This window comes from Echinops telfairi, unplaced genomic scaffold, assembly GCF_000313985.2.
Source record: "Echinops telfairi isolate 266 unplaced genomic scaffold, ASM31398v2 ScPeMD7_7425;HRSCAF=8463, whole genome shotgun sequence".
Lineage (NCBI taxonomy): Eukaryota > Metazoa > Chordata > Mammalia > Afrosoricida > Tenrecidae > Echinops > Echinops telfairi.
This window is the reverse complement of record NW_022111325.1, coordinates 8,993,322-9,020,516: the sequence shown is the minus strand read 5'-3', so window position 1 is coordinate 9,020,516 and position 27,195 is coordinate 8,993,322. Positions and strand designations below refer to the sequence as shown.

The 27,195-nt window shown below is 37.5% G+C and overlaps 2 protein-coding genes across 2 annotated transcripts in view; both read right to left on the bottom strand.

Moving 5' to 3' along the window:
* SDHC (succinate dehydrogenase complex subunit C) overlaps positions 1–27,195 on the bottom strand; it is a 50,137-nt gene that overhangs the window by 14,115 nt on the left and 8,827 nt on the right. Inside the window, exons 2-4 of the mRNA XM_004716542.2 lie at positions 26,129–26,185; positions 21,914–22,015; positions 8,328–8,389 (exon numbers count right to left, since the gene is read on the bottom strand). Coding sequence (XP_004716599.1) covers positions 8,328–8,389; positions 21,914–22,015; positions 26,129–26,185 — 221 coding nt within the window. The remainder of the gene's footprint in view (positions 1–8,327; positions 8,390–21,913; positions 22,016–26,128; positions 26,186–27,195) is intronic.
* LOC123522618 (40S ribosomal protein S25-like) lies at positions 3,702–4,067 on the bottom strand. The gene has a single exon (XM_045298441.1). It carries the CDS (start codon positions 4,065–4,067, stop codon positions 3,702–3,704), a length of 366 nt encoding a protein of 121 aa, XP_045154376.1.

The following is a 27,195-nucleotide window of genomic DNA, read 5'->3' as shown; positions in this document are numbered from 1 at the left end:
TAGCTCACCTTAGTCAATGGTTTGAATTGTACTACATTCCTTAGTTCATAAACTTTCGGTTTACTGTGATAAATAATAAATCATATCCATTGAGAGAAGATTTTACTACTTTAAAGCCTCTGAATTCTAACTGGTACCCCCCTAGACAGCAAAAAGGTATCCCCATTCTCACAACTATTTACAAAGTTGCAAATTAACTACCTCCCAACTCACTCCAAAGTTCATGCCCTCTCTGCTCTTTCTGTACTATCTTAAAATCTACTCACTGGCACTGAATCAATTCTGATGCATAGTGACCCTAGAGAGGGTTTATGAGGATGTTAAGTCTTTATAGGTGCAGACAGCCTCATCTTTATCCCAACGAGCAGTGGGTTTGAACCCCCCATTTTTCAAATAAAAAATAAACCTTATTCAAAGAGTTGCCCTTAGCTACTGAGATGTGATCTCTGGGCCTATGGAATATCATACCTTGATAGGAATGTCTTTGTTTGCCCAAGGGCCTTGGACAATGTGATTTATGGTGAGAACTTTGGCCCACGGAATATCTGCCTGACCTCCAGAAAGAACTGGAGACTAATAGGTCACACACATGAGCTATAATCAGCCCTAAAGAAAATTCTGGGTGTACTGCTTGGTGAGCTTCCCTAATTAGCAATACTCCCCTCCATGGCTGTCAACTGAGAAATGCCATCTATGACCCCATGAGGAGAGAACCCTCCTAGACTCTGCATATGTATTTCTTCTCTCAACTGGTTTTAATTTGTAACCTTTCCCTTTAGTAAGCCAGCAATGTGAGTATAACAGCTTTTAGTGAGTTCTGAGAACACTTCCAGTGAATAATCTACTTAAGGTTGGTTCTGAAATCTGCAACTGGTGTTAGATGAGAGGGCAATCTCTTGTGAGAACTGCATCATCTAACTTTGTGGTTGGCCAATTCTTGCACTCAGTCTGAAGTGACGAGATTCTAATAATAAACAACTGACTTCCCATAATATGAAGAGCCCTAGAAGGAAAAATAGCTGTTCCAGAGGTCCATTAGTTACTTATAAATTTATAGTTCCTTTGGCTTTTTCATAAAGAAATCTGACTGCCTAATCAGCAGGTTTGCTGGTAGCTCCAGACAATTCTTCACTAAATTAAGATTCTACAATCTGGTCCATTGTTAAATATTATCTAAGACATTCAGGATGATTCTTATACCCATTCAAGTTAATTGTATGATTCATTTATAGTTGCATTCGATTCTAAAACTTCTGTTGTTAGATATCCTTATTCTCTTCCGAATGTCCTTTGTATATTGCATCCTGCTATTCACAGTCTTATTCATTATGACAACTTGAGCTGTCTGTCATTCTCAATGAATTTACCTAAATTCATCTACGTTCTTATGCCATCTGTTATGAAAAATCAAAGAGAGCCAGCAGCTTCCTCTTTCCATCTTTTCATGTTGCACTGTTTGCTGGGTATCTCAACATAACCGCCAGTTCAAAGACTACTTCACTGACCACGTCTAAAGTAGTAGATTCTTATTTCATGACACTATTTTTCCATAATTGCTACTGCACTGTTTGTTTCCTTCATGTTGATTATGCAACCTGTAATTATTTCATTTGCTAACTTTTTACAAATCTTAGTAGATTAGAAATGTTTTAAAGGCAAACTAATGGTGAAATGCTTTCTAGATAAACCTTTTTAAAAAAAATTTATGTATTGTCCCAAATATCTCTACCTAACTATAAATTTATCTAGGCCAACTGGTCTTGTTACTGGAACAAAACAGAGTATCAGCCTTTAATGGTTTCCCATGATCTAATGGACCAATCAAAGGCCTTCAATGTCTGGCTTACTTTCCTGCCTCATCTTCTGTCACTACTCCCATAAATCCTACTCACAAGTCACAGACCTAGTTGTTACAAGAGGGCTTCAAAAAGTTTGTAGAAAGTTTGTCCCATTAGCTATTAATTCCATTTTTTTACTTTTCAGAGTCTCTTCGTATCTGATAACTCTGGATCCTTTTAAATCCCTATGCGTCTGCATGAGGTAACTACTCTGTTGGAATGTCTTCTCCAACTTTTCACAAATTCTCCTACTCATCCTTCCTTCAATCTTACTTCCTCCTTGAGGGTATTTGTTGGCCCCTCCTCTGGTGTCCTCTATCTCTATTTAAAAAATAATATAGTAAGCTATAAATATTTGTCTCACTCCTTAGACTACTAATTCCTGGAGGGTAGAGGCTATGTATTAGCCCTATCCAGTTTATAACACATAATGGGAGATTATTTAGAAGGTACAGAGAAAGACACTTTTGAAGCAACCACTACAAACAAAGTAAACAGGGTTATAGTTATTGAGTAAATAAATGTTTATTAAGCATCTATTGAGTGCTTGAGAATATGATGCAGTCCCCACTCACTTAAGAATTTATATTCTACTGAAAGAGACAGATTTTAGAAAAAGTTAGTAAACAAAATAATTATAAATTATATAATAAACATGAAGGAGATAAACAGTGCAGTAAAAGTTATGAAGGAATAGTGTTGTGAAATAAAAAATAACAAGGAAGCTACTCCTTTAAAGGAGTCTTTGAACTGACAATTGTGTTGAGATACTAACATGCAATGGTTCTGAGGTAGGAAAGAATTTTCCTGATCCAAGGAATTCAAAGAGTGGTACAGAGTGACAAGGAGAGGAATGGCAGAGGTAAGGGCTAGATCAGGAAAGGTATTTTAATCTAAGTTCAATGGAAAATACAATAATTGGAAGATTCTAAGCAGCAGAGTAGCATGAATCAACTTCAAAAGATTTTTCTTGCTGTTGTGTGAAAAACAGATTGAAGGAAGGCCCTAAGAAGCAAAGATCACTGCTGTTGGGATTGACTTCATTTTAGGGCAAATGGTCTAATTCTGCTTGCATTTGGTTCAGTGTATTTCCTCTTCGAAAAGGCTTGTGATTAAATTCGTCAAGCTTCTCATTCTCATCCTTAGTTTCATAAATTAGCACCCAGAGTATGAAGTCTCTTGAAGCCTCATCAATACTAAAGCAAGCATTATTAGTAGCCTTATAAAGTCGAATTGGGTTTTAGAGTTAACTAGTTTGCCTCAGTCATTCACCTAGCAAAAACCTATTTATTTCCTTCCAGTTTTGAGTGAGGAGCCTTCAGCATTTACAAGAAAAATGAAAACCATTACCCTAAAGAAACCACCCACTACTTTCCATTACGTGAATTCAGGAAGAAGGTGTGATAGATTCTATGTCAACTTGAACTTGTTTGAAAGTTGGGATGGAGGCCAACATATAGATCAGGTCACAGCTTGATGATACCTGTTTATGAGTGTGGTCTTTTGATGAGAGACACAAAGAACGAACTCTCTCTCTTACTCCTCATGCCTGAGGCTGGTGGACCATGTAGTCTGCCAAGTCTCGGAGCTGTTACACTCTGCCATGTTTCTGTAGATCCACATGACTCTGCACCCATATCCAACACCCTGTGATCTCCCAGCTTCCTGCTTTGCCTTCCTGCTTCATCCACAGAGAGCTGGATGAGTCTGAGGGTTTCCAGTTAACATCGGACCCAGGGACATGAGTTAGACTGGGCTGGGTCACTTTCTTAATATGAAATTCTTTCTTGATATAAAGTTCTTTCTCTGTCATTTTATTCAGTAAAACTTTATTGTTCAAAATATACAGTTGGTTGGACCTACTCATGAATCTTCACTGGCCGCCCGGGCATCTTCGTCCTTGGTGTTCCTGGGATAAAGTACCTGAACTCTGTGTTTTGGAACCAACTTGATAAGTCCTTTACTAAGCAGCTCCTGCAGGGCTGCGTGGCCAGGGAACCGTGACTCTTCAGGCTCTGAGACAACAGCTGGAGTGATCAGCTTACAGCTGGGAACTTCTTTACAGAGCTCATCATCTGTGACTTTGTCAAGCAAGTCCAGGTTATTCAGCTTGTCTCGAATTTTGCCTTTGGTCCACTTCTTGGCCTTGCACCCAGATTTGTTCACTAGGTCTTTGTCTTTCTTGGCCGACTTCCCAGGATCCTTCATCTTATCATCCTTGTATATCATCATGAAGCTCAAAGAGCAGCTATTACTGGAGCAGCCTTGCTAAGATGTCAGACAAAAAAAGCAAGTTTTTTCTTTTATATATATCCTCACAATGACAACACCGGTTTCGCTTCTCTAGAAAACTAAGTCCAACTCAGACGGTTTTGGAAGAACAGAATATATGATAATGTTGCTAAGGTTTTTCAAAGGTAAAGAGATAGGAAAAACAAATAATGTTTAAATACTATCACGAAAAAGTATACGAGGGGGTACCCCCCCAAACAAAATGGAAAAAAGCTCTAATGGGTGGAGCTTTCGTAGTATGAATTTTTCCCACTAGGCGATCGAGTAACTCGCTCTGAGTTAGTGCACCCAGTGGTGCCATCTGGGAAGGTTCTCTCTGGTCACAATGAATTTTTTCATAAAAGCAGTTTTGCTCGAACCTCGTTTTTTTTGTGATGTCTGAGTTAAGAGAAAAGCATGTGGCTGTGAAATTTTGTTTTCTGCTTGGGAAAAATGCTGTAGAAACTGTTATGCTGTTGAACACAGCTTACAAGGACATCGCTGTGGGGAAAAACTCAAGTGTACAAGTGGTTTTCTCATTTCAAAAAAGGTGAAATGTCGATTGATGACAAACCTTGTACTGGACATCCATCAACTTCCTGAACAAATGAAAATGAGCTTGAAGACCAACGAAAGACCACTGAAGAGTTGGGGAAGTTATCTGGATTATCTTGCAACTCAGTTCAGCGAGTTTTTACAGAAGATTTGAGGATGAGAAGGGTTGCTGAGAAATTTTGCCTTGGTTTCTAAGTGACCAGCAAAAAAAAGCATCAAGTGGAAACATGCTATGCTTTGAAAGAACAGCTCAGAATCGACCAGAAATTTTGTTCCCTAAGGTCATTACTAATAACTCCCTCAGGATCAATATTGAAAGTAGCCATACCAGGAGGAGAAAGGGAAGGGGGAACCGATCACAATGATCTACATATAACCCCCTCCTAGGGGGATGGACAACAGAAAAATGGGTGAAGGGAGACATCGGTCAGTGTAAGACATGAAACAATAATAATAATAATTTATAAATTATCAAGGGTTCATGAGGGAGGGAGGGTAGAAAGGGAGGGGGGAAAATAGAAGCTGATAGCAAGGGCTCAAGTAGGAAGAAAATGTTTTGAAAATGATGATGGTAACAAATGTGCTTGACACAAGGATGTATGTATGGATTGTGATGAGTGGTATGAGCCCCCAATAAAATGACATACATACATACATACATATATAAATCAGGAACTACACTACACAATGTTTCCCAGGCAAAACCCATCCCCTTTCCACCATCCTTCCATCTTTTACTAAGCAAAGTAATGATGGCATAAGGTCTTAGGTAGGAGTTTCTAGCCCTACTTATCAACAAAATTATCAACATTCATACACTGTTGCTGTTGTTAGGTGACATCAAGTTGGTCCCAACTCATTGCAACATTATGTATGATAGTATAAGGACCACATGGAGATGTCATCACACAGACTTTGCATATGTTGTCAGGGGAAGCCAGTTCCCTGGAGAAGGACATCATGCTTCATAAAGCAGAAGGGGCAAAGAAAACGAGGAAGACCTTTGATAAGATGGACTGACACAATGGCTTCAACAATGGGCTCAAACATAAGAACAATTATGAGGATGGTCCGGGACCGGGCAGTGTTTCACCATGTTGTACATGTGGTTGCTATGAATCAGAACCGATTCAAAGGCACCTAACAACCTCATTCTCCGATCAATCTGGTCAAACATTTAGTTAACTCACCCCTAATGTGATTGCTGAAACTATTTCTCTTTGGTGGTGAGATGTGTAATGTTAGCTGGTATAGATGAACATTCATGGGTCTAATAAAGCCCATGGACTAGACATTCCCTACCCCTGACAAAGTGACTGCTTTGTTTATCAACTCTCCAAAGAGGTTTTTTGCAGATTTATCAAATGCAACATGTTACTTATTTGATTTTTTTTCTCCCCCTTTTTTGTTTGGCTGAAAAGTCAAACCACAGAAATGAACTCAGTCCTAGGTTTGAAGAATAATTAAGGGTCAGTCTCATGAGTACCAATAATCTCTATCACACCAGAAAGCCTAATCTTTTGTTCAGATGGGTTGGCTAATAATAAGGTGGTAAAAAGACCTGCTATGGTGAGTTACACTTGGGCTGTGTTCCTAGACTAAAATATCAAGCCAAAGAGACAGAAAGGCTCAGAGTCTTACAAAGAGAAAGCAATGGGTCGTCAGCCTCTCAGATGACTTTGCACATATCTCACTAAGAGATTCTCTCTTATTTCCCATGGTGAAACTGAAAACATTTCAGACAGACATAACTATCTGCAAGAGTTTGTATATGCAGAAGGATTTCTATGCTGCTCAGAGTCATGAGTTCATTTTCATTTGCCAGCAAAGAGCCTATAAGTACCAACTTGTTAAATATGTGTTAATAACTATTTGAGTATTTATTTTAGGAACCATTCAAGCACTCTAAGGTTAATCTATTCTTGCTCCCATTATGTTGAGTATCTCTCAGCTAAACTTACTCACTGTCATCAATACTAACTGCCATCAGGTCAATTCTGACTCACAGTAACCCTAGAGATCAGAGTAGAAAACTGCCCTTGTGAGTTTCTGAGGCTATAAATCTTTACAGGAGCAGAAAGCCTCATATTTCTCCAATAGAGTGGCTGGTGAATCCAAACTGCTGTAACCTATTATGCTACCAAGGCTCCTTAGTACTTACATAATACAGAAATGTTGACTAAACTAGTAATTTTATAATATAGACTATCCATGATGAACTATCATACTAGGTAGGTAGGTATAATACTCAGTATTCAGAGGATAACATGAGATGTTACCAAAACCTGAAAATATGGTTATGGCAGGTTCCTGTTTTGTTTTTTTAATAGTTTTATTAGTACTTCATCTACATATCACACAATTCAATCATATCAATTAGAGTTGTACAATTATCACCACATTCAATTCTAGAACATTTTCTTCATCCTTGTCCTCGTTATTCATGAAATTATTTTATTTTTCAAAAAAATTTACTTTATTTTTCAAATTGTGGCAAAAATATACACAATAAAATATTCTCCAATTCCACAACTTCTATATGTATAATTCAGTGCCATTTATTATACTCTTCATGTTGGTCCAACCATTACTGGGATTTGCTAACTTATTCCCCCACCATTAACATAAGGCTCCAGCTTTTTAGCCCTCAGTAGCTATGGGTCAGAATTTACTCCATGGCAGTTCTAAGATTAGGCTATCTACACTGTGAAGTCATAGCTGAACTGAAATTTAGGAGAAAAAAAGTTGAAAGCATGTGCTTGCAGAAAAGGAGTGATATTCATTTTGCATTCAGCAAATATTTACTATCTACTGCATTCTAGGCACCACAATAGGTAATCAAAAAACAGACAAATACAGTCTCAGCCCCCATGGAACTTACAGTCTACTAGTGAAGAATGACCACGAACAAGTATATTACAATTGTGCTTAGTGTTGTGAAAGGGAAAACTAATCTAGGGCTTTGTGTCTTTGTTCCCCTAATCTAGTTTTTAACGAGAGACTGGAAGAACAAGATGTAAGGCTAAAAGGCTGGTAAGATGTGCCTTAAGTCTCCAGGACCATTCCAGGGGAATTTTAAGAATCTTGCTGCTCCTCTTATAAAGTATGTCCTGATTGTATAGCTATGTATCAGATCTCAGGAAACCTGATAAGCTGCACTACAAGTAATCAATCTTCCTATCTGAAAGGGATACACAAATTATCTAAAACCTGCATATAAATCAACTATAGTTATATTTCATAGTCTATAAATTACTAAATTGACATTCTGGTCTATAAACCAATATTTTGGGTGATTATGGTTAATGAGTTAATCCTTTGGGCCTGATCATTTCTAGATGGCAAAGAATGGTGCTAAAACTAAATTTCTGGAGGAATGACTGATGGCTGACCCTAGACTAGGATTGGCCAACAATCAGCCAGCCAGCCTTTTCCTACCTATGATATCTAGTTTGTGATTTCTGTAACAGCAATAAATATCAAGAAGTAGAGGAATGATTTAAAAGTCTGTTAAGTACTTGAGCATGGGAAGAACTCATCGTCATTAACAGAATGAACATTAAGCTTCAATAGACTCTACATCAAGTGGCTGAGTTGCAAAAGAGGTTTTCAGACACACAAAAAGTTCCTCCCAAAACGTGTGTGTAGGATACACATACATACCCGCACTCAAGGCAATACCAGAGCCACGGTGGCAAATGGACATCATCATGGGAAGGGACCAACTGCAAAGATATACCACAAATAATTAAAAAGGCAATTTAAAAAGATGACACAGTAGAGAATCCATCTTAGCAAATAAAATATAACTGATTTCTGAAACAGTCACGATTAAAAACAAAAACAGCTTTCACATCCCAGTTTTCACTTTCTAATATGACTTATTTAAGCAGTATCTCTCTTTCAAAGGCCGCACCACTGAAAAAGCTGAGGAGGCAACATCGTAACACAAATTCTTCTTTACATACAGTATAAGGCAAAAAAACCCCACACAAAAACATGGATCAAACATACCAATTACAGTTACTACAGTTAGAATGTACTTACTAAAATGCAACCACATGGGTTTTCCCAGTTGTAACACTTAAGTAGAAGAAAACCCGAGAGTTTTATCTATTATATACACCAAAATGCCCAAATATGGCATGGAATTTTTCCCTAATGAAATACTATTCCAAATTGTCAAATTCCATTTTGCTGAATTTATCACGCTTTAAATTTTTTTTAAATTTAAATTGTATTTATTATTTTTGTTTGTTTTTTTTAATTGTATTTATTTTTAAAAATCATTTTATTGGGGGCTCTTACAACTTGTACCAAGCACATTTGTACAATATCACACACTTCTTAATCCACAAGGAACCCTAGTGGTGTAGTGGGTAATACATTAGGCTGCTAACTACAAGGTCAGTAGTTTGAAACCAGCTGTTCCATGGGAGAAAGATGAGGCTTTCTACTCCTGTAAAGATTTATAGTCTCTGAAACCAACAGGGGCAGTTCTACCCTGCCCTATAGGATCACTATGAGTCCCAATCAACTTGATAGCAATGGATTTGGTTTTGAGTTCTACAGTATTTTTAAAATACTGCCATCAATTCCCATTTGGAAACTGTTTTGAATTATTTTTCAAAGCCTTTTAATGCAAGGGCAACCAAGCCTGTTATTCAGAAGCTAGTTCTCATGCTCAAGAGGGAATCTTTATAAAAGACCAGACTTACTGGTCTGATAAGAGACTGGTGGAACCTTTGGCATGCTAGTCCATAGACAGCTTTAAACCTGTAACTAGACCCACTCCCAGAAATCACTTTTCAACCAAGAAATAGGCAGACCTATGAAATAACATCAATGAGGAACTTGCTCCTCAGAATAATTAACCACACAACACAAAAGGCAGCATTTGCCCCAAATCAAAATTTGGATGGTTGAAAGAGGCAGGAAAGATGGGTGAACAGGAAAAGGGAACCAGGAAGAAATGGGAAAGGGCTGTTATAAGGTGGGGATTCCAACAAATGTCATGAAACTTAATATGTATAAATTGTTGAATGGAAAACAATTTGCTCTGTAAACTTTCACCCAAACCACAGAAAATAGAAAAGAAAAAAAGTGGAGGGTAGTGTCTGTTGGTGAAAGGAAGAAAAAACCAAAACCAGGAGTCTTTGGAGCAAGGAACATTTGTCTTGGAACGTCAGCTTAGGCAGAGTATGCTCAGCATAGTCAGACCACATACTCAGAACTCCAAAGGGAAGAAACTCAAAGTTGAAATAATCTCAAAAAGAAACTACATAATGAAGATGTTCACAGTAAGAGAGGCGTGATGTCTGCAGACCTGAAATAAAACAAAAGGCTAGACCCGTTCAGTACACTCAGATCACATGATCAATATGAAAGGAAAACAGAACAGCCACACAAGCCAAGGAAGAGCAGAGAACAATGGCAGATATTAGTAGGAATAATCAGGAGCCTAAAATCCAGAATGAGCAAAACATGCAAAATTACGGACAACAGAGGCTTTTACAACAGCTCAATTACTTTATTTGTTAAAGAGAACACTTCTCGGACTGAAAACACACAAGATAAACCCACTGGCCACCAAGTCAACTTCAACTCGTACTGACCCTAGATCCTTTAGGCCAGAGAATTTTTCCCTGGGGCTTTTGAGAGTGTAAATCTTTATGAGAACACGCAGCCTATCTTTCTCCCTGGAGTGGTTGGTCTGATTCGAACTGCTGACTTTAAAAACAAAACAAAACAAAAAACAGTTTAATTGGCACTTCATCCATATCATACAATTCAATAATCCAATCATATCAAGAGTTGTATAATCGTCACCACAATCAATTCTAGAACATTTTCTTCTTCTAGCACTCGTTGTTATTCATGTAATTTTTTTTTAGTAATTGTGGCAAAACTATACACAACAAAACATTCTCCAAGTCCACAACTTCTACATGTATAATTAAGTGCCATTATTGGTATCCTTTTCCAAATTATTCTGCCACCAATAACATAAACTCAATGTCCCCTAAGCAAAAACTCTTCCTCCTTCACCCATGGTCACCATCGATCAAGTTTGTTTGTTTAGTTTTCTTGATATAATATTCATATCACACACTTCCATAATTAAATTGCTTTTAAAAGTTGTATATACATCTTCACAATCAGTTCTGATGCTCCCCACCCTCCTGCATTCATTTTTTGCTCTCCAAGTCCCTCACCCTCACCATCCCACGCCTCACAGTGCATCTCAATAAACCCTCACATCAGTTATTGTCTCTATGCACCCACTGCTGTGCTTCACGAACTGGGAAACCCAATAGAAACAATAACAAACAAAAATAAAACATCAAGAAGAAAAGACCACCATTAATATTTAAAAAGCCAGAGAAATTTCTGTTGTGGAACAAGTGAGAAATATTTGAGCCTAGAGCAAATTCAAGTTAGGTCAAGAGGGAGGTCAACTGACCAACTATCATACAATCCCATAATTTGATTCAACATAATCTGATAGTAAAGCTGTTGGAGTCCCTGACCTTTGGCTAGAGGGGATCTGCCAGAGGCTCAATCTGACTAGACACTCTGCAGATGGATTTTGGGTTCCCACTGTCCTCCATAGCCTTCTACAAATTGGGTGTTCACAATTTAAGCTTGGATACTTTGGGATTTTGTTATCATATTTGGCTCACAAACTGGTGAGCTTCCCCAATGTGGACTTAGTTGATGCGGCACTTAGATGGCTGCTTGTTTGAATACAAGCCTTTACAACGCAAACACTATTCCAGTAGTGACAGGCGGGCACTGTGCTTTCTTTACCACATTTTGCTGTAGCACCCTATCTTCAGTAATCTCTTCATGGAGGAATTAAACTGCCAGACTTTGGGGTTAGCAGCCCAACAGTAATCTGCTACACCCTCAGGGCTCTTTTCAAATGCAGAAAGGCAGAACAAACATTGATGAGAGAATTGAATCCTTACAGAGGGAGGAACTTATAATTCCCTAATGTATTCAGGACTTCAGGTTCAGACAAATTAAATCCCATGATTCAAAGAGTTTCAGATGAAATCTATTTCTGAGTGGTGTGAGGAACTGCTGAAATCAAATGTTGTCTTACTTTTAAAAAATGGACAAAACATGAAAAAACAGAAAGAATATACCCTAGGGTTAGCATAGTATTGAGAAGGTAGGAGGGCTTTTATTTTCTAAAAAGAACCACAACGTATTTCCATTCCCACATGATCTTCCTCCATCTTGCAACTCCTCACCAGGTGAGTTTCTACTCCTCTTCTTGAACCTGGGAAGGACTACATGATTTCCAATACAGCTGCGTTCTCTTTCTCTCTCATGCATGCACATGTGTGTATGAGTTTCCAAAAGCTTATGAAAAAATGGAATTATACAGTAATGGCATTTTGTGTTGTCCATCCCCCAGGGACGTTATATGTAGATCCTTGTAATTGGGTGCCCCTTTGCACCCCACCCTCCCTCCACATACAATAATGGAATTTTCTATGAACTTTAAAAAAACCCCTTGTGTGTACATACATATATAAAACCCAATTTCATTAGATATTTTATGAAAGCCTTTGACATGATCAAATAAGACCAAAACAAAAGGGAAAAAACTTCAAAGTATTAAAGATAATCAAACAGATCATTACTAGCCCCAACAAGGGAAGAGAGGATACTGTGTCCATAAAATAAGAACAGGATGTTATAAAAGAGGAATATTTATTTTAAAAAGCTTTTGAGAATTAATGAAAGACATTAACAAAAAGGTTGGGATACAAACTCGAGGGACTTTACCAGGAAATGGTTCAAAATACAAAGAGATTTCTGAAGGATAAAAGAATAAACTACAAAACTAGTCCAAGAAAACTGATATTTAACAAAAATGACAAAAAAAACACACCATAGAAATAAGAAGTTATCAAGTAAGAAAAAATTTCAATACTAAAAGATTCACATTTTTAGGTTAAAGGGGTGAATGAAAATCCACTGAATGCTAAAAGTCATTATTAAGATATCCCATTTTGAGACAGCAAAATTTAAGAGATTAAAAAAATAGCTTAAAAAATTTTTTTGAGAAAAAAGTCATATATAGAAGATCAGAAATCAAGAAGGTATCAAAAAATAATATAAGGTTAGAATAACATTTTCTAATAAAAACAAGAGGCCTTCAGAAAATTCATGGAAAAATTCCAAAATCTTTTAATTCCACTTATTCATGAACTTCTTGAAGCCCCCTCATAAGATCCTGCATTGTTTCTGGAGTATGTATTTCATCAAAAGAAGGGAGTAGAAAAAGGGAGCCAAGAAGTTCTAATACAGAAAAGGGGCAAAGGGAATTTCAAGGACTACACGGGTTACACACTCCCAAAATGGAAAAAGGCTCTTATGGTTGAAGCTTTTGTAGCAGTACGTGTTTTTCCTGCTAGGTGAGCATCGACCAATTTGCTCTGAGCTAGTGCACTCAGTGGTGTTGCCTGGGAAGGTTCTCTCTGGTCACATTGAATTTTCTCATAAAAGCAGTTTTGCGCGAACCACGTTTGTTTTTGTTTTTAATCATTTTATTAGGGGCTCATACAACTCTTTATCACAATCCATACATACATCAACCGTGTCAAGCATATTTGTACATATGTTGTCATCATCATTCTCAAAATACCTGCTTTCTACTTGAGCCTTTGGTATCAGAACCACGTTTTTGTGAGGGCCCATTTAAGAGAACAGCCTGGGCTGTGAAATTGTTTCCTGTTGGGGGGGAAATGCCACAGAAACTGTTGTGCTGTTGAACACAGCTTACAAAGACAACGCTATAGGAAAAACTGAAGTGTATGTATGAATGGTTTTCTCCTTTCAAAAAAGGTCTAGATTGATGACAAACCTCATTCTGGACGTTAGTCAACCTCCCCTATGGTTGAAAATGTCAACTTGTAATGCATTTGAGTTTGTTCCACCACGTCAGGCTGTTAAAATCAAGCTTTCATTTAGAGATTCTGAAAAGATTGTGCAACAGTGTGTGACCAAAAAGGCCTGATTTGTGGCAGACAGGAGACTAGTTTTGCCACCATGACAATGGACCTGCTTACAAAGCCATCTTAGTGTGCCAATTTTGGGCAAAAAGCATCATGCCTCTTTTGCTCCATGCACGTTACTTACCTGACCTCATTCTGTGTGACTTTTTGTTTCCTTGAATGAAGAGGGATATGAAAGGACAGCAATTGGCTGATGTAGAAGCAGTGAAGAAAAAAATGAGGGAGGTGCTGTCAGCCATCCAAACAGATGAGTTTGAAAAATGTTTCCAAGAATGGAATCGCAGATTTGACAAATGTATTAAGTGTAATTAATGGAGAGTACTTTGAAGGTGATAAGGTTGTTGTGCAAAAAAAAAAATTTTAAAACATAGCTTTCAAAAAAATATCTGAGGGGGAAAAAAAAGGAGCTGATACCAAGAGCTCAAGTAGAAATAAAATGTTTTGAGTATGATGATGGCAAAAAATGTACAAATGTGCTTTATACAATGGATGTATGGATTGTGATAAGAGTTGTACAAGCCCCCAATAAAAAGATTTTTTTTTTAAAGTCTGGTTTTTTTTTTGGGGGGGGGCGGGGTAAGTGGATACCCATCATACGTGAAGGGACATCTCAGAACGACAGCTGTGTAACAGGCCTAGAGAAGGGCCAGTCCAGAGTAAATCAGGACCGAGGGCTCCAGAAGGTATGACTGCAAGGGGGGTAAAATCCAACTGACAGAAATTGTGAAGTTCAGGGAAAACAAATTAAGAATTCAGAGATGAGCAAAACATTGGACAAGGAAATGTAACCATAACTTAATGAATGGTTCAGCTACAGGCTGTATCTAGTCATCGTAATGTAAATGCAGAACACCAACTAAACCAAAATTACCACACAACTATATCTGGATGATGAAGCAAGTACGCATGCACTTTATTTTCTTTTGTTTATAGGGGTAATGCGTATGTAAGAGGCTAGCTCATTATTTTCATTGTAGAAAGCTAGTATTGTTCTTGTTAGTTGCCACTGAATTGATTCGGACTCCTGGTGTCTGAACATGTGCACACAACTGTTCATAGGGTTTTCAGGGCTATAAGCTTTTGGAAGCAGACTGCCAGGCCTGTCTTCAGAGATGCCTCTGGAATGGGTTGGAAATGTCAACATTTCACAACTAGTAGTTGAATGTTTAATTATTTGTACCACTTAAGGACTTCATAAAGTTAACAAATAATGTGAAATCATAAATAAACACAGAATAAGCATGCAATCTAGTAACATGAAAGCATGCATATGCAAAAGCAACATCTAATGTAGTTTAAAATGATTACTTCCAGAAATAAAAAGCAACTACCTTTTTAATGAAATCTATACTCATGTATAAGCCGAGTTTTCCAGCACATTTTTAATGCAGTTTTTATGGTAAAATTAGGTGCCTCGCCTGATATTCGGGCCAGCTTATACTTGATTATATACGGTATTTATTTAACTTACATGCACATATTACTATGATAAAAATAAAACTTGTTTGTATTTTTATTTTTTTGTTTGTTTGTATTTTTAAAAGACAACTTTTCTCATCTCAACTAGACAAATGGGCATGATGGCCCTCAGAAAATAAATGACATTATGCTGTATTATTTTTTAAAATGTTTCTTTAAAACAAGAAAGGTATACTTCTTCCATTCTGTGCTGCTTAAACTACACGTACGAAAACTGTATTCTGTACTTTGGGAACCTTTAATAATCTGGAATATGTTGACTCAAGGAACAAATCTGGAAAAATTGAAATAATTAAGAATAGCTAGCCTGGAAAATAAAGGGATTTAGAGTAAGGGGACAAGGAAGAATGTCTTGATATCTAAAGGACTTATTTTATATGGTCAAAGGTAGAACTAGAACCATTGGGCAGAAGACATAAATTGCAGTGAATTCAATAAAAAAGATGATTTTTCTGAGGACAAAAAAAAGCCTAAATTGAAAAATAGTACTGTGCTCCCTGTCATCGGAGGTGTTCACGGATGCCAAAAGACAAAAAGAAGCAATGGTAAAGAAGTAGCAACACTCAAAAGAACAAGGCAGAGTGGTGGGTTTCCTGGACAAAACAAGAAAGCAGAATGCATTCCAGCCAGAGGCTTGTTTGTTGGTGGATTCCAGCAGCTCCTGGGTACTTAACTGGAGGAGCTAGGTTTGCTGACCCACTCAGCTAGAGCTGGTACCTTTAGGCTGAGGCTTACCGGCAGAGTGGGGATTTATTGGCAGTGCTAAAAGAGCACTGGAACACTTGCCCATATATGGTAGAGGGCAAGGGACTGCACAGCTGAGAGGCCAAGGACCAGAAAGAGATGTGTCTTCGGCATGGCTGAAAAGAGGCTGCCTGACTGAAAAACTGTATCTTCAGTATTTGTGATCCTGAACAAGCAATCTGTTAACTTCTCTAATAAACTTCCCTAATAATTTTGAATACTATCTTTGAGTTCTGTGTGGCTTTAGCAAGAAATTATCGAACCCAAGAGAGAATGCTGTAGGAAGGATGATTGGTGTCAGAATTGGTTAAAAGGTTGGAGGGTGGAGGCATATCTGACCCTTACCTCATAGGGATCAGACCCAGGTTGATACTATTGGTTTGTTTCGCCTCCCCCTTTGTGAAGCTTGAGGAGGAGCATCATTTTTACCGGAGGGTTCATGTGGTGCATTAGACCTTTGGACTAATTGTTTCCTTGAGTCTTTGATTTTGCTCCAGATAGGGACAGACCAATAAATAAATGCACTTTAGTCCTACTTCCCTATGGAGTGACTCTTGTTATATTTTTTGTATTTTGTTATGATAATCTCATCCTTGTATAAGATTTTGCTTCGATAATTTAACTCAAAATTTATTAAGATTTGAAAGAGTAGACCATAAAGTGCTAACTCAAACATTTATTGTTCAGGCCTCCTTCAAACCACTCTAAAAGTTAGAAATAAAGAACATGACTTCAGCTATCTCAGACATCTTTCCCTGACATATCACCCTGGTCGGTCCCGTTGTTTTTTGTCTCTACAAGTATATCCAGAGTTCCACTCCTGGAAGAGCAAACAGGACTCCCCTCATCAGTCTCCTATTATCTCTATATGACCTGTGGGGAAAAACCCATGGCTTTATATTAGAATAATTGAAGAATTGTTCATCATCATATTACCCATAGCTCTATATCTCTTTAAAAAAAAAAAAGGTTCACCATAAAGTCACAAGAATTGAGATCACTTATTAGTCTCCTTCTGTTTTAGTAAAATGTCCAGTATCTGCAGTCAGAATTATTCCTGGAATCTGGGTTGGAAAAAATCTGAAGGGTTGTGGTATTTGTGGAGGTGGTTAAAAAATGGATAGCCTGTCTAGCAGCAGCCCAGAAAAGAGGGTAGCAGAACTCAAGATGCTTTGCTGGGTGAGCTAAAATGAAGCAGAACTACAGGATTTTCTTAGAAGCCACCAACAATAGATGGTATTAATGCTAATTCTGAGGATGACAGGTAAATAGACATAATTATATGTATATGTGTTTTTGCATACATATACTAAACCGAGTCAATCCTGACTCATAGAAACCCTGTAGGATAGAACAGACTGCTTCTTAGAGTTTCTGAAGCTGTAAATCTTTACAGAACAAGATAGCCTCCCTCATCTTTCTTCCTTAGAGCATCTAGTGGGTTTGAACTGCTGACATCCCATTAGCAGCCGAACACATTAGCCCACTAAAAGCCACCAGGCTCCTTACTGAAGACATATAATATGTATTAAGATGATAGAATTTTTCCATGAACTTTTGAAACCCCTTCATATGTCTGAAATACATTTATCTACTAGTTATAGGATATACATAGTTAAATAAAAAAGTATTGCTACTAAGATTATAATTCATATAAACTCACTCTCACTATCATCATGTCAATTCTGACTCCTAGTAACCCTGTAAGGCTGGGCACAACTGCCCATGAGGTTAATTTTTACAGATTTATTTCACACAAAACATGTGTAAACATGTCTCTGAAAACCATGTATGACTGCAGATTAATTCTCCAATACACATGCCTCGATTTCTTTAGGGTGCCTTCCAAGTAAAGGTCCAATCAAAACAGTGGCTTCTCCGAGATCTGCTGGGCCAGTTAAATTCAAAGCAGACAGATGAGCTCGGAAAGTTATGCCAACTGTTTTTATGAATTACAAAGGAGTAATTTGGTAAGATTTTCTCAAAAACACAGGATGAAAACAAACACTTATGAAAAGTTTTAAGAAAAAATGGAAAGCTGATTTGGTGAGAAAAAGGGTAGGAAAGTTATACCGAGGAATTTTTTTTCCATCACAAAAATGCATCTGCTTATTTTTTGAGAGCAGTTCCATTCTGTCCTCCAGGGTCACGATGAGTCAGTCGGCATTAACTCAACAGCAGCGAGTTTTCTGAGTTGGCGAGGGCTAGGAGAATTTCATTGGGAAACCTTACCCCATTCATCTTACAGCCCCCTAATCTTGTCCTTTAGACTTCTGTTTCCCAAACTCAAACAACATTTAAATGGAGTTCTTCAAGAATACCAAAATGATGTTTTATATGATGTAAATCAAAGAGTGCAGAAATCTTCAGAAAAAGGTTAAAGATAAGGAAACATCACGTTTAGAAATCTGGAAATAGAGAATGTGTCAAGAAATAGTAACTCTACATTTCGAAAATTTTGTAATAAAGTTTGTATGAGTTTACAGCAGTAAATGTCAAAGATCTAGAAGCAGTAACATTCTAGTAGCAACAAGTACACCTAGTACCTGGATTTTGATTTCTAAATATTATTTTGCATTAAAAGGAACCAATAAAAGGGCTGGGCAAGGAAAACAGACTAGAGCCTAGATCTTGAACTAGAATTAGGGAAGTAATCAAGAATAATGGGGACATGTCAAAAGGGCACAGGAGCCACCTTTAAAGTACTCCCATTAGACAAGAGGGATAATTAATATCAGAATAACAGTGTAATTGTTTGATAAAGTAAGAACCCTTGAGTCTACACTGATAAATAAAAGATTTTTTAAAAAGGAAAGCATCACCTTACAGTAACAAATCCAGAAGCTATGATAGAATTAGAAAATCATAATTGACAACCATCATAGTAATAATTCAGCAAGAAGCACCAACAGATGCTGGTGGGTGGAAGTCTGATGAGAAATAAGATATTTATAATCTCAAAGTGTCTCCCCACAAAATACCTATTAATAAACACTATATCCCTTTTAATTAACTTCACAGTTGAGAAACCTGGCAGACACATCCTAACCATGTTATAAAAATGACTACCAGGGACTACCAGTGGAGGGATGAGTCATCATGAGGTGCCTCCTAAAATGCTGAAAGAGCACAGCATCACATCAGGAATATCAATGCCCAAAATGCACAAAACACACCTAAAACATTGGGGAAATTCAAGAAGAGGAACATTCTAAAAATGCCAGAGTCATAAAAGTTAGGGAAGGACTAAAAACAGTTCCACAATTCTATATTGAACGAGATTACGAAGATAAGACAACTTAATGCAACGTACAATCCTGGGTTGGACCTGGCAACTCCAGAGAACATTATTGGGACAAATGGTATAATTAGAATGGCATCTGAAAATTAGGTGGGATTAAGGAATCACTGTTAATTTTCTGATTGTGATGGTTATAATTGTGGAGAGCAATTGTATTTATGAAATACAGGTTCAAGGAGCCCTGGTGGTGCTGTCAGTTAAGCCCTTGACTGATAACCGCAAGGTCAGCAGTTCAAGCACACCAGCAACTCTGTAAGAGAAAGATGAACCTATCTACTGATCTACTATCTGCTCAAGATTTATAGCTTTGGAAACCCTATATAGGGTTCCCATAAGTCAGGTTAGACTCCATGACAGAGATGGATTCTGGTAGGCAGAATATTGGCCCCCTGAAAAAACAACAATGATGTCTATGTTCTAACGACTTGATTCTATGAATAATGTAGCCTTATGTGGTCAAGAAGAATTAAGGTTACAAATGAAATTAAGGTCGTCGACCAGCCAACCTAAGATCTGGAGTCTTCAGAATTACCCATATGAGGTCTCATAACTGAATGTGTATGTGTGTGTGTGTGGGGGGGGGCTCATGAAAAATTTGGTAACAGTAAAAGATTTCTGAACACACAACGAACAAAAATTAATTCAAAATCAGATGTGCAATGAATCCGAGGTGTTTCTGGTAGCACTTGCCCATGTTGCAAATTTCTCTGTGAAATGGAGTCAAGAATGGAAAGTTTAACAAGTCCTGCTATAGCTTGCAAAAATGAGCACAGTCCTGATATCATCTTGATTTTGGCCTAGTGAAGTCTGCCTCAGACTTCTAACCTTTAGACTATGGGAAATTAATACGGGAGTAATAGAAGTCACCTCTGCACTCTATTTTTAAAAAATTTGTTAACACCTATCTACCTTCTAGCCCAGGGGTCAGCAAACTACCACTGGCTAGTCATATGTGGCTCTTTTGGTATGTACACGTAGCTCTGAAGTAAAATTGAAAACATTTTAAAGGTATTATTCAGATAATGATTTCATTTATTTATAAAAATATATTTATGGCTCTCAAATAATTTTCAAATTGTTGCAAGAGGCAGCTTCTGCCTCAAGTCTGTCGACCCTGCCTCTTATTTCCCCTGTTCTTCCTACCCCTGGTAACCATTAAATTCTGTTCCTTTTGGTATGGAAACATTTTTCTTGTTTTATTTTTTTTCCATAACAGTGGTCTCCTAAATTTGTGCTTTTGTGATTAACTGCCTTCATTCAGCATAATATCAAGACCCATCCATGTCCCGAGGTGTTTCAGAGTTGATCATTACTCTTTAATAATGAATATATTTATGTATTCCATTATGTTTATGTATCAAAGTGTACTTTTCTCCCAACTATGGGCATTTAGGTTATTTCCATCTCATTGCTATTAGTTTGGTAGGGCATATACTAAGTGTCCCAGTTGCTGGGTCATATGGTATTTTGATTCCCAACTGTTTAACAAAGTGACATACTGCTTTCCACAGATGGTACACAGTCTCATAAGGGTTCCATTCTCTTCACACCCCCTCCAGCATGTGTTGTCTTCTGCATTTTGAACCTGCTATCAATCCTGGGGTGAGATGGTATCTCATCTTGTTTTGATTTGCATCTCTTAGATGACTGGTGATAGTGACATTTCTTCATGTTTGTTGGCACCTGAATGTCTTCTTGAGGTGTGACGTTTTGAGAAATTTGAGAAATTAATCCCTTGTCTCATATGCCATTGCCAAGTTTTTTCCCCAGTCTGCAGGTTTTCATTTTACTCTCTTGGGGAAAGCTTTTGATACACAGAATTGTTTATTCTGGGGAGGTCTTAGTAATCTATTTTGTCTTCTGCTGGGTATATGTTTTTCACTATATTTGATAGTGTGCTTATGGCAGTCCACACGTATTCTTAAATATGCTCACAAATGTTAACAACTGCAGACTACCCATAAAGATATACAGGAACTCTTATTTCTGTAACTTTTATGTAAATTTGAAATGGTTTCAAAATAATTTAATAAATGGGAAGTTACATTTTGATTTACTAGAATTTGCCAGATATCTTTCTAAGGCTATTGCTGTTGAGTAGATTTTGGTTCACGACAATCCCAAGAATGTAGGGTAGAACTCCTTCACAGGGCTTTCAAGGATGTGCCCCTTTTAAAAACAGACTGCCAGACCTGGCTTTTGATGTGCCTTTGGGTGGGTTTGAACATCCAACCTTTTGCTTAGTAGTTGAGACCTTAATGTTTGAACCACCTAGGGACATCCTTCTATGGCTGTAAAATAGAGTTAGATTTTTAAAAAATAAAAAAATGTTTTTATTTATAATAAAAGCCTGTGGCTATTTCATGTTTATATAATTTCTTCTTTTCTGAAGAGTTCACCTCATCTTTGTAGCTATCTGTATTTCAGTAGACTAAAAACCAAACCAAAATTCAAACCAATTGCTATATAAGTTCATCTGATAGTACCATTTCCATGGTAATGAACCTTTATGAAAGCAGACTGCCAGGCAGCTGGTAAGCTTGAACCCCCAACATTTCAGTTAGCCGTCAAAGGTTTACCACCAGGCCTCCTCAGCAGATAAAAAAGGAAGCGTAATACATTTGGAAGGCTAAGGACAATTCACCAGAACTTTCAACCTCCACCTCTAGAGTCCCTGACTCCATAGGTCTTACCTGTAAATAGTGATGTGGGGAGACAATGGACGGTTTGAGGCTGTGTTCTTACTCCAGAACCGCTCCATCTCTTCTTTGGCTGTGGTTCCCATAGGAACAACACTAAATAAACAGAAGATTTTAAGAACTTTACAGAAGATCTCAAGAAGATTAAAGATTTCAAGACCACTAAAAGTAAGCTTGGGGGCAAAAAATGAGGAGCTAATACCAAGGGCTCAAGTAGAAAGAAAATGTTTTGAAAATGATGATGGCAACATATATACAAGGTGCTTGACACAACTGATGTATGTATGGATTGTGATAAGAGCTGTAAGAGCCCCCAATAAAATTATTTCTTATAAATAAATCAATAAATTTTCAAATAGAAAAAAGTAAGCAAGTTTGGTTTAAATTTTCCCTAATAAAAAGTTTTTTTTAAAAAAGGTAAGCTCAAAAAAAAAAAGACATAAGAATAAAAATATATTCTTTCTGTGCAAAAAAAAAAAAGGTAAGCTCAGCTGGACCAACCCACTGCATTACGAAAAACATGCTCATCCAGCCTGCCTGTATCATTTTAAAAAACATATAATATAGTTTCTTGTGTTCCCTTGTCACTGGGCTAAGCTATAACCAATTGTTAAAAAGCCAGGTTCAACAATTTAAAATTTTAATTGTTTTGTTGTCACTGAAAATATACACATAGAGCATTCAACAATTTCCACATGTACAGTTCACTAACAGTGACTACACGCCTTTAGTTGTACAACCATTCTCACCAAGTTGTCCCTCCGCCATTAATATACATGCACTGCCCCTAAAGGTTCCTATTTAACCTTTTGAGTATCTGTTGTCAATGTGATCCCATGTAGATAGTTCTTAAGAGAGCATAATACTCAGGGCAGGCATTCACTAGTTGATTTAAAATCAACTTACTTTGACTTTAAAAAGGATTCAGGGGATATTTCTGGTTTAAGCTTTATAAATTATCTCAGTGCAATGGTTTTAGGAGTTTACCATTTCCAAGGCTCTAAAGCAGTGGTTCTCAACCTTTCTAATGCCGCAACCCTTTAATACAGTTCCTCATTATGTGATGACCCCCTCCAACCATAGAATTATTTTTGTTGCTACTTCATAACTATCATTTTGCTACTGCTATGAATTGGGCGACCCCTGTGAAAGGATCGTCCGACCACCAAAGGGGTAGGGACCCACAGGTTGAGAACCGCTGCTGTACAGTGTCCTGATCCCATAAAAATTTGAAATTGTTTCGTATTTTATTCTTTTGATCAGGATTCTTCTATATTCTTTAATCAAAGTATTTAGTAATAGTAGCCAAACACCACCTAGTTCTGGTCTCTTGGCAGTCTCAACAATTTAATTTGTTTAAAAAAACTAAAAAAACAATTTAATTTATTATGTTTTATAATGATCTCATACTCTTAAGATATTTATGAAGTTCTATTTAAATGTGAAGATGTGGCTATTTAGTTTCAAAATATCTCACCAGAGATTATTAATTACAAATAGAAAAACATTATAATGAAGAATAATCTAGCAAACATTAAAATATGGCTCCCAATAAGATATACTAGGGTTATAATATCACTTCCCTATTATTCTTATAAAAAATGCATACTCTAAATCAAATTATCAGACAGACCCAACATGAGGAACACTCTATAAAATAGCTGGCCTACTGGAGATCCCCTTGCAGAGGGGTCTCGGGGAGGAGACGAGCCAGTCAGGGTGTGATGTAGCAACGATGGAAAATACAACTTTCTGCTGGTTCCCAAATGCTTCCTCCCTGCCCCCACTATCATGATCCGAATTCTACCTTGCAAGTCTGGCTACACCAGGGGATGTACACTGGTACAGATAGGAACTGGAAACACAGGAAATCCAGGGCGGATGATCCCTTCAGGACCAGTGGTGTGAGTGGCGATACTGGGAGGGTAGAGGGAGAGTGGGTTGGAAAGAGGGAACAGATTACAAGGAACTATATGTGACCTCCTCCCTGGGAGATGGACAACAGAAAAGTGGGTGAAGGGAGACATCGGACAGGGCAAGATATGACAAAATAATAATTTATAAATTATCAAGGGCTCATGAGGGAGGAGGGAGCGGGGAGGGAGGGGGAAAATGAGGACCTGATACTGGGGGCTTAAGTGGAGAGCAAATGTTTTGAGAATGATGATGGCAACAAATGTACAAATGTGCTTTATACAATTGATGTATGTATGGATTGTAATAAGAGTTGTATGAGCCCCTAATAAAATGATTTTTTAAAAAAAAATAGCTGGCCTATCCAAAAATGTCAAAAAACACAAACAAACAGTTCTAAATTAAAGATATTAAAAAAACATAATGATAATATCACAATGTGAGCCTGAATGGGGGAAGAGTGAATGCATTTCTATAAAATACATTACTTGAGATAAATTTTTAAAATTCTGAAAACTGATTGTCTATTGCATAATTATACATGGGCTAAATTATCCAAATTTGAATCAGTATATATAAGACGTTCTTATGGTTAGAAGTATTGAGAGGTCAAGGACTAAAATATCCATAACTTGCTTTCAAAAGAATTTTTTAAAATACCAATAATACCTAAATCTATATTTGGCTGAACAATACCAAATTCTCAGTGTGCTACCAGTTTTGATTTACAGAAATATCAACTTAATCTGATTCGACCTATAATATATAGAGGGTGCACCACCACCCAAAAAAAATGATGCTCATTTGTTTTTTGATATGAGGGGCATAGTGCATTTGGAGTCCCTTCAACCAGGTCAGACTGTTAATCAAAATTTCTATTTATAGGTTCTGAAAAGATCGTGTAACAGTGTATGACAAAAAAGGCCTGATTTGTGGCAGACGGGAGACTAGTTTTGCTACCATGACAATGCCCTCCCCCCGCAGCCATCTCAGTGCTCCAGTTTTAGGCAATAAAACAGCATGCCTCTCTTGCCCTATGCACCTTACTCATCTGACCTCCTTCTGTGTGATGTCTTTTTGTTTCCTCAATGAAGAAGAACAGAAGAGACAGCAATTTGATGATGTAGAAGAGGTGAAGAAAAAAATGAGGGAGGTACTGTCAGCCACCCAAATAGATGAGTTTGAAAAATGTTTCCAAGATTTGACAAATGTATTAAGTATAATGGAGAGTACTTTGAAGGTGATAAAGTTGTTTTGTAAAAAAATTTAAATACAGTACATAGCTTTAGGAGGGAATGGGTGGGGGAAATTCTGGGTTTTTAGGGGCTACCCCCTCATTTGGTGATAAGCCAAATATGCAAAATGTTAACAGTGGATGTATCAAAGTTCAAGATACAGAGAACTTTATCATACTATTCTTCCAACTTTTCTGAAAGCATTAAATAATTCCAAAAATAAATTGGGGGGGGGGAAATTACTGACACAGATGCAATTATTGAAGCCAACAGACTAGGAATACATATTTAAAAAACCCAAACTCATTGCCATCAAGTTGATTCCAACTCACAGAGCCGCTACAGAACTGTCCCTATGGGTTTCTGAAACTCTTTACAGAAATCAAAAGCCTCATCTTTCTCCTGAGGAGCAGCTGATGAGTTTGAACCGATGACCTTGGGGTTAGCGGCCCAATGGGTAGCCACTAGACCACCAGAGCTCCAGGAATGCATACAGCAGAAAGAAAAAATTTTAAAGTCTAAGTCTTGAAAGCTGCTCAAACTTACGGACAATAAGAAACAAAAATAATGAAGATGAAACAAAAACAAAGAAGATAATTTCTACCTGGGAAGGAATAAAAAACTAGAGCAAGTCAGTGAAGTTTAATGTAACAAAAATGCTGAAAGGGAGAAAAAAGAACCAAAGACCAAAGAAACGGCCTTCCTTCTTTTATTCCCAGATGAGTAAAAGTGACTACATCACTCAAAGTTTTCGCCAACTGTCAGCTTTCACATATAGCTCTACAGCAGTGGTTTTCCACCTTCCTAATGCCGCGACCCTTTAATACAGCTCCTCATGGTGTGGTGACCCCCAACCATAAAATGATTTTAGTTGCTATTTCATAACTGTAATTTTGCTACTGTTATGAATCAGGCGACCCCTGTGAAAGGGTCATTAGAACCCCAAAAGGGGTTGCTACCCACATGTTTTGAGCCGCTGCTTTACAATCTAAGTCACCAGCCTAGGCTTTCCCTGAGGAGAAAAAAAGTAATCATAATTTCCACAGATTTAGAAACTTACTTTCTGATACAGAGTTGAGGGCTAAGATGGGCACGGAGGCAATGACGGCCAGCATGTCTGCAAAATAAGAGATTCAAAGGTCAATACACACTTACAGATCAGGGTCAGTATATCAGAGTCTCTTATTTTGGTAATTGGAGCTATTGTTGTAGCTGTAATGAAGTTGACCACAACTCACTGTACCCCATGCAAAACAGACTGTGCTCAGTCCTGTTTCATCGTCTCTGGTTGTAGATGGAGCCACTGGGATCCATAGCATTTTCATTGGCCGACTTTCAGAAGTGGATCAAGTCTTTCTTCTTAGCATATCTTAAAGTCTGGAAGCTCCACTGAAACCTTTGCACCATCATAGCAACATGCAGGCCTCTACTGACAGGTAGAAGATCCATAGGAGGTGCCCTGGCTAGGAATCGGACTTAGGTCTCCTACATGTAAGGTGAGCATTCTACCAATGAACCACCAATGCTCTTAAGGTAGAGAGGCAGATTATTTTTAAAAAGACTATCAAGGACCTTGATATTATTTCCAAGTTGTAATACTATGACATTGAATAATTTCAGAATAATCAAAAACAAAAGAGAACTGTAGAAAGTGATATTTTTAGAGCTATGTCTTAAAAGAGTTCATGATTAAAGACTTGGGTTTAAAAAAGAAGAAGAAGCTATTAGCAACAGCAAGCACATAAAGGGGCTTCAAAAAATTCACTGGAAAACTCCACAATCTTTTAATTGCATTTTTCTAAGAACTTTCTGAAGCCCCCTTGTGTAGCTTCACTATAGCAGAGGTCTCCTGCAAATGGATGAATTTAAAATGTTAAAAAAACAAAATGAGAAAGACAGAGAGAGGGGAAAGTTTTATCACCCACATGAAAAGATACCTAACGAGAATAGTTTTCTACTAAAAGTTGCTAGTTTTTGAAATAAACACATCAGTATTAGAACTGATTTTCACATTAAAAAAAAGATATACACAGGCATTCTACTTAAGAACTAAATTGCCGGGGACAACACCAGTGACACAGTGTGGGAATTGCACCCGATCTGATCCCGCCACACTGAGGCAAAGCA

Excerpts from the sequence above, each read along its gene's own strand:
- LOC123522618 (XM_045298441.1), bottom strand. The coding sequence starts at position 4,067 with ATGATATACAAGGATGATAAGATGAAGGATCCTGGGAAGTCGGCCAAG.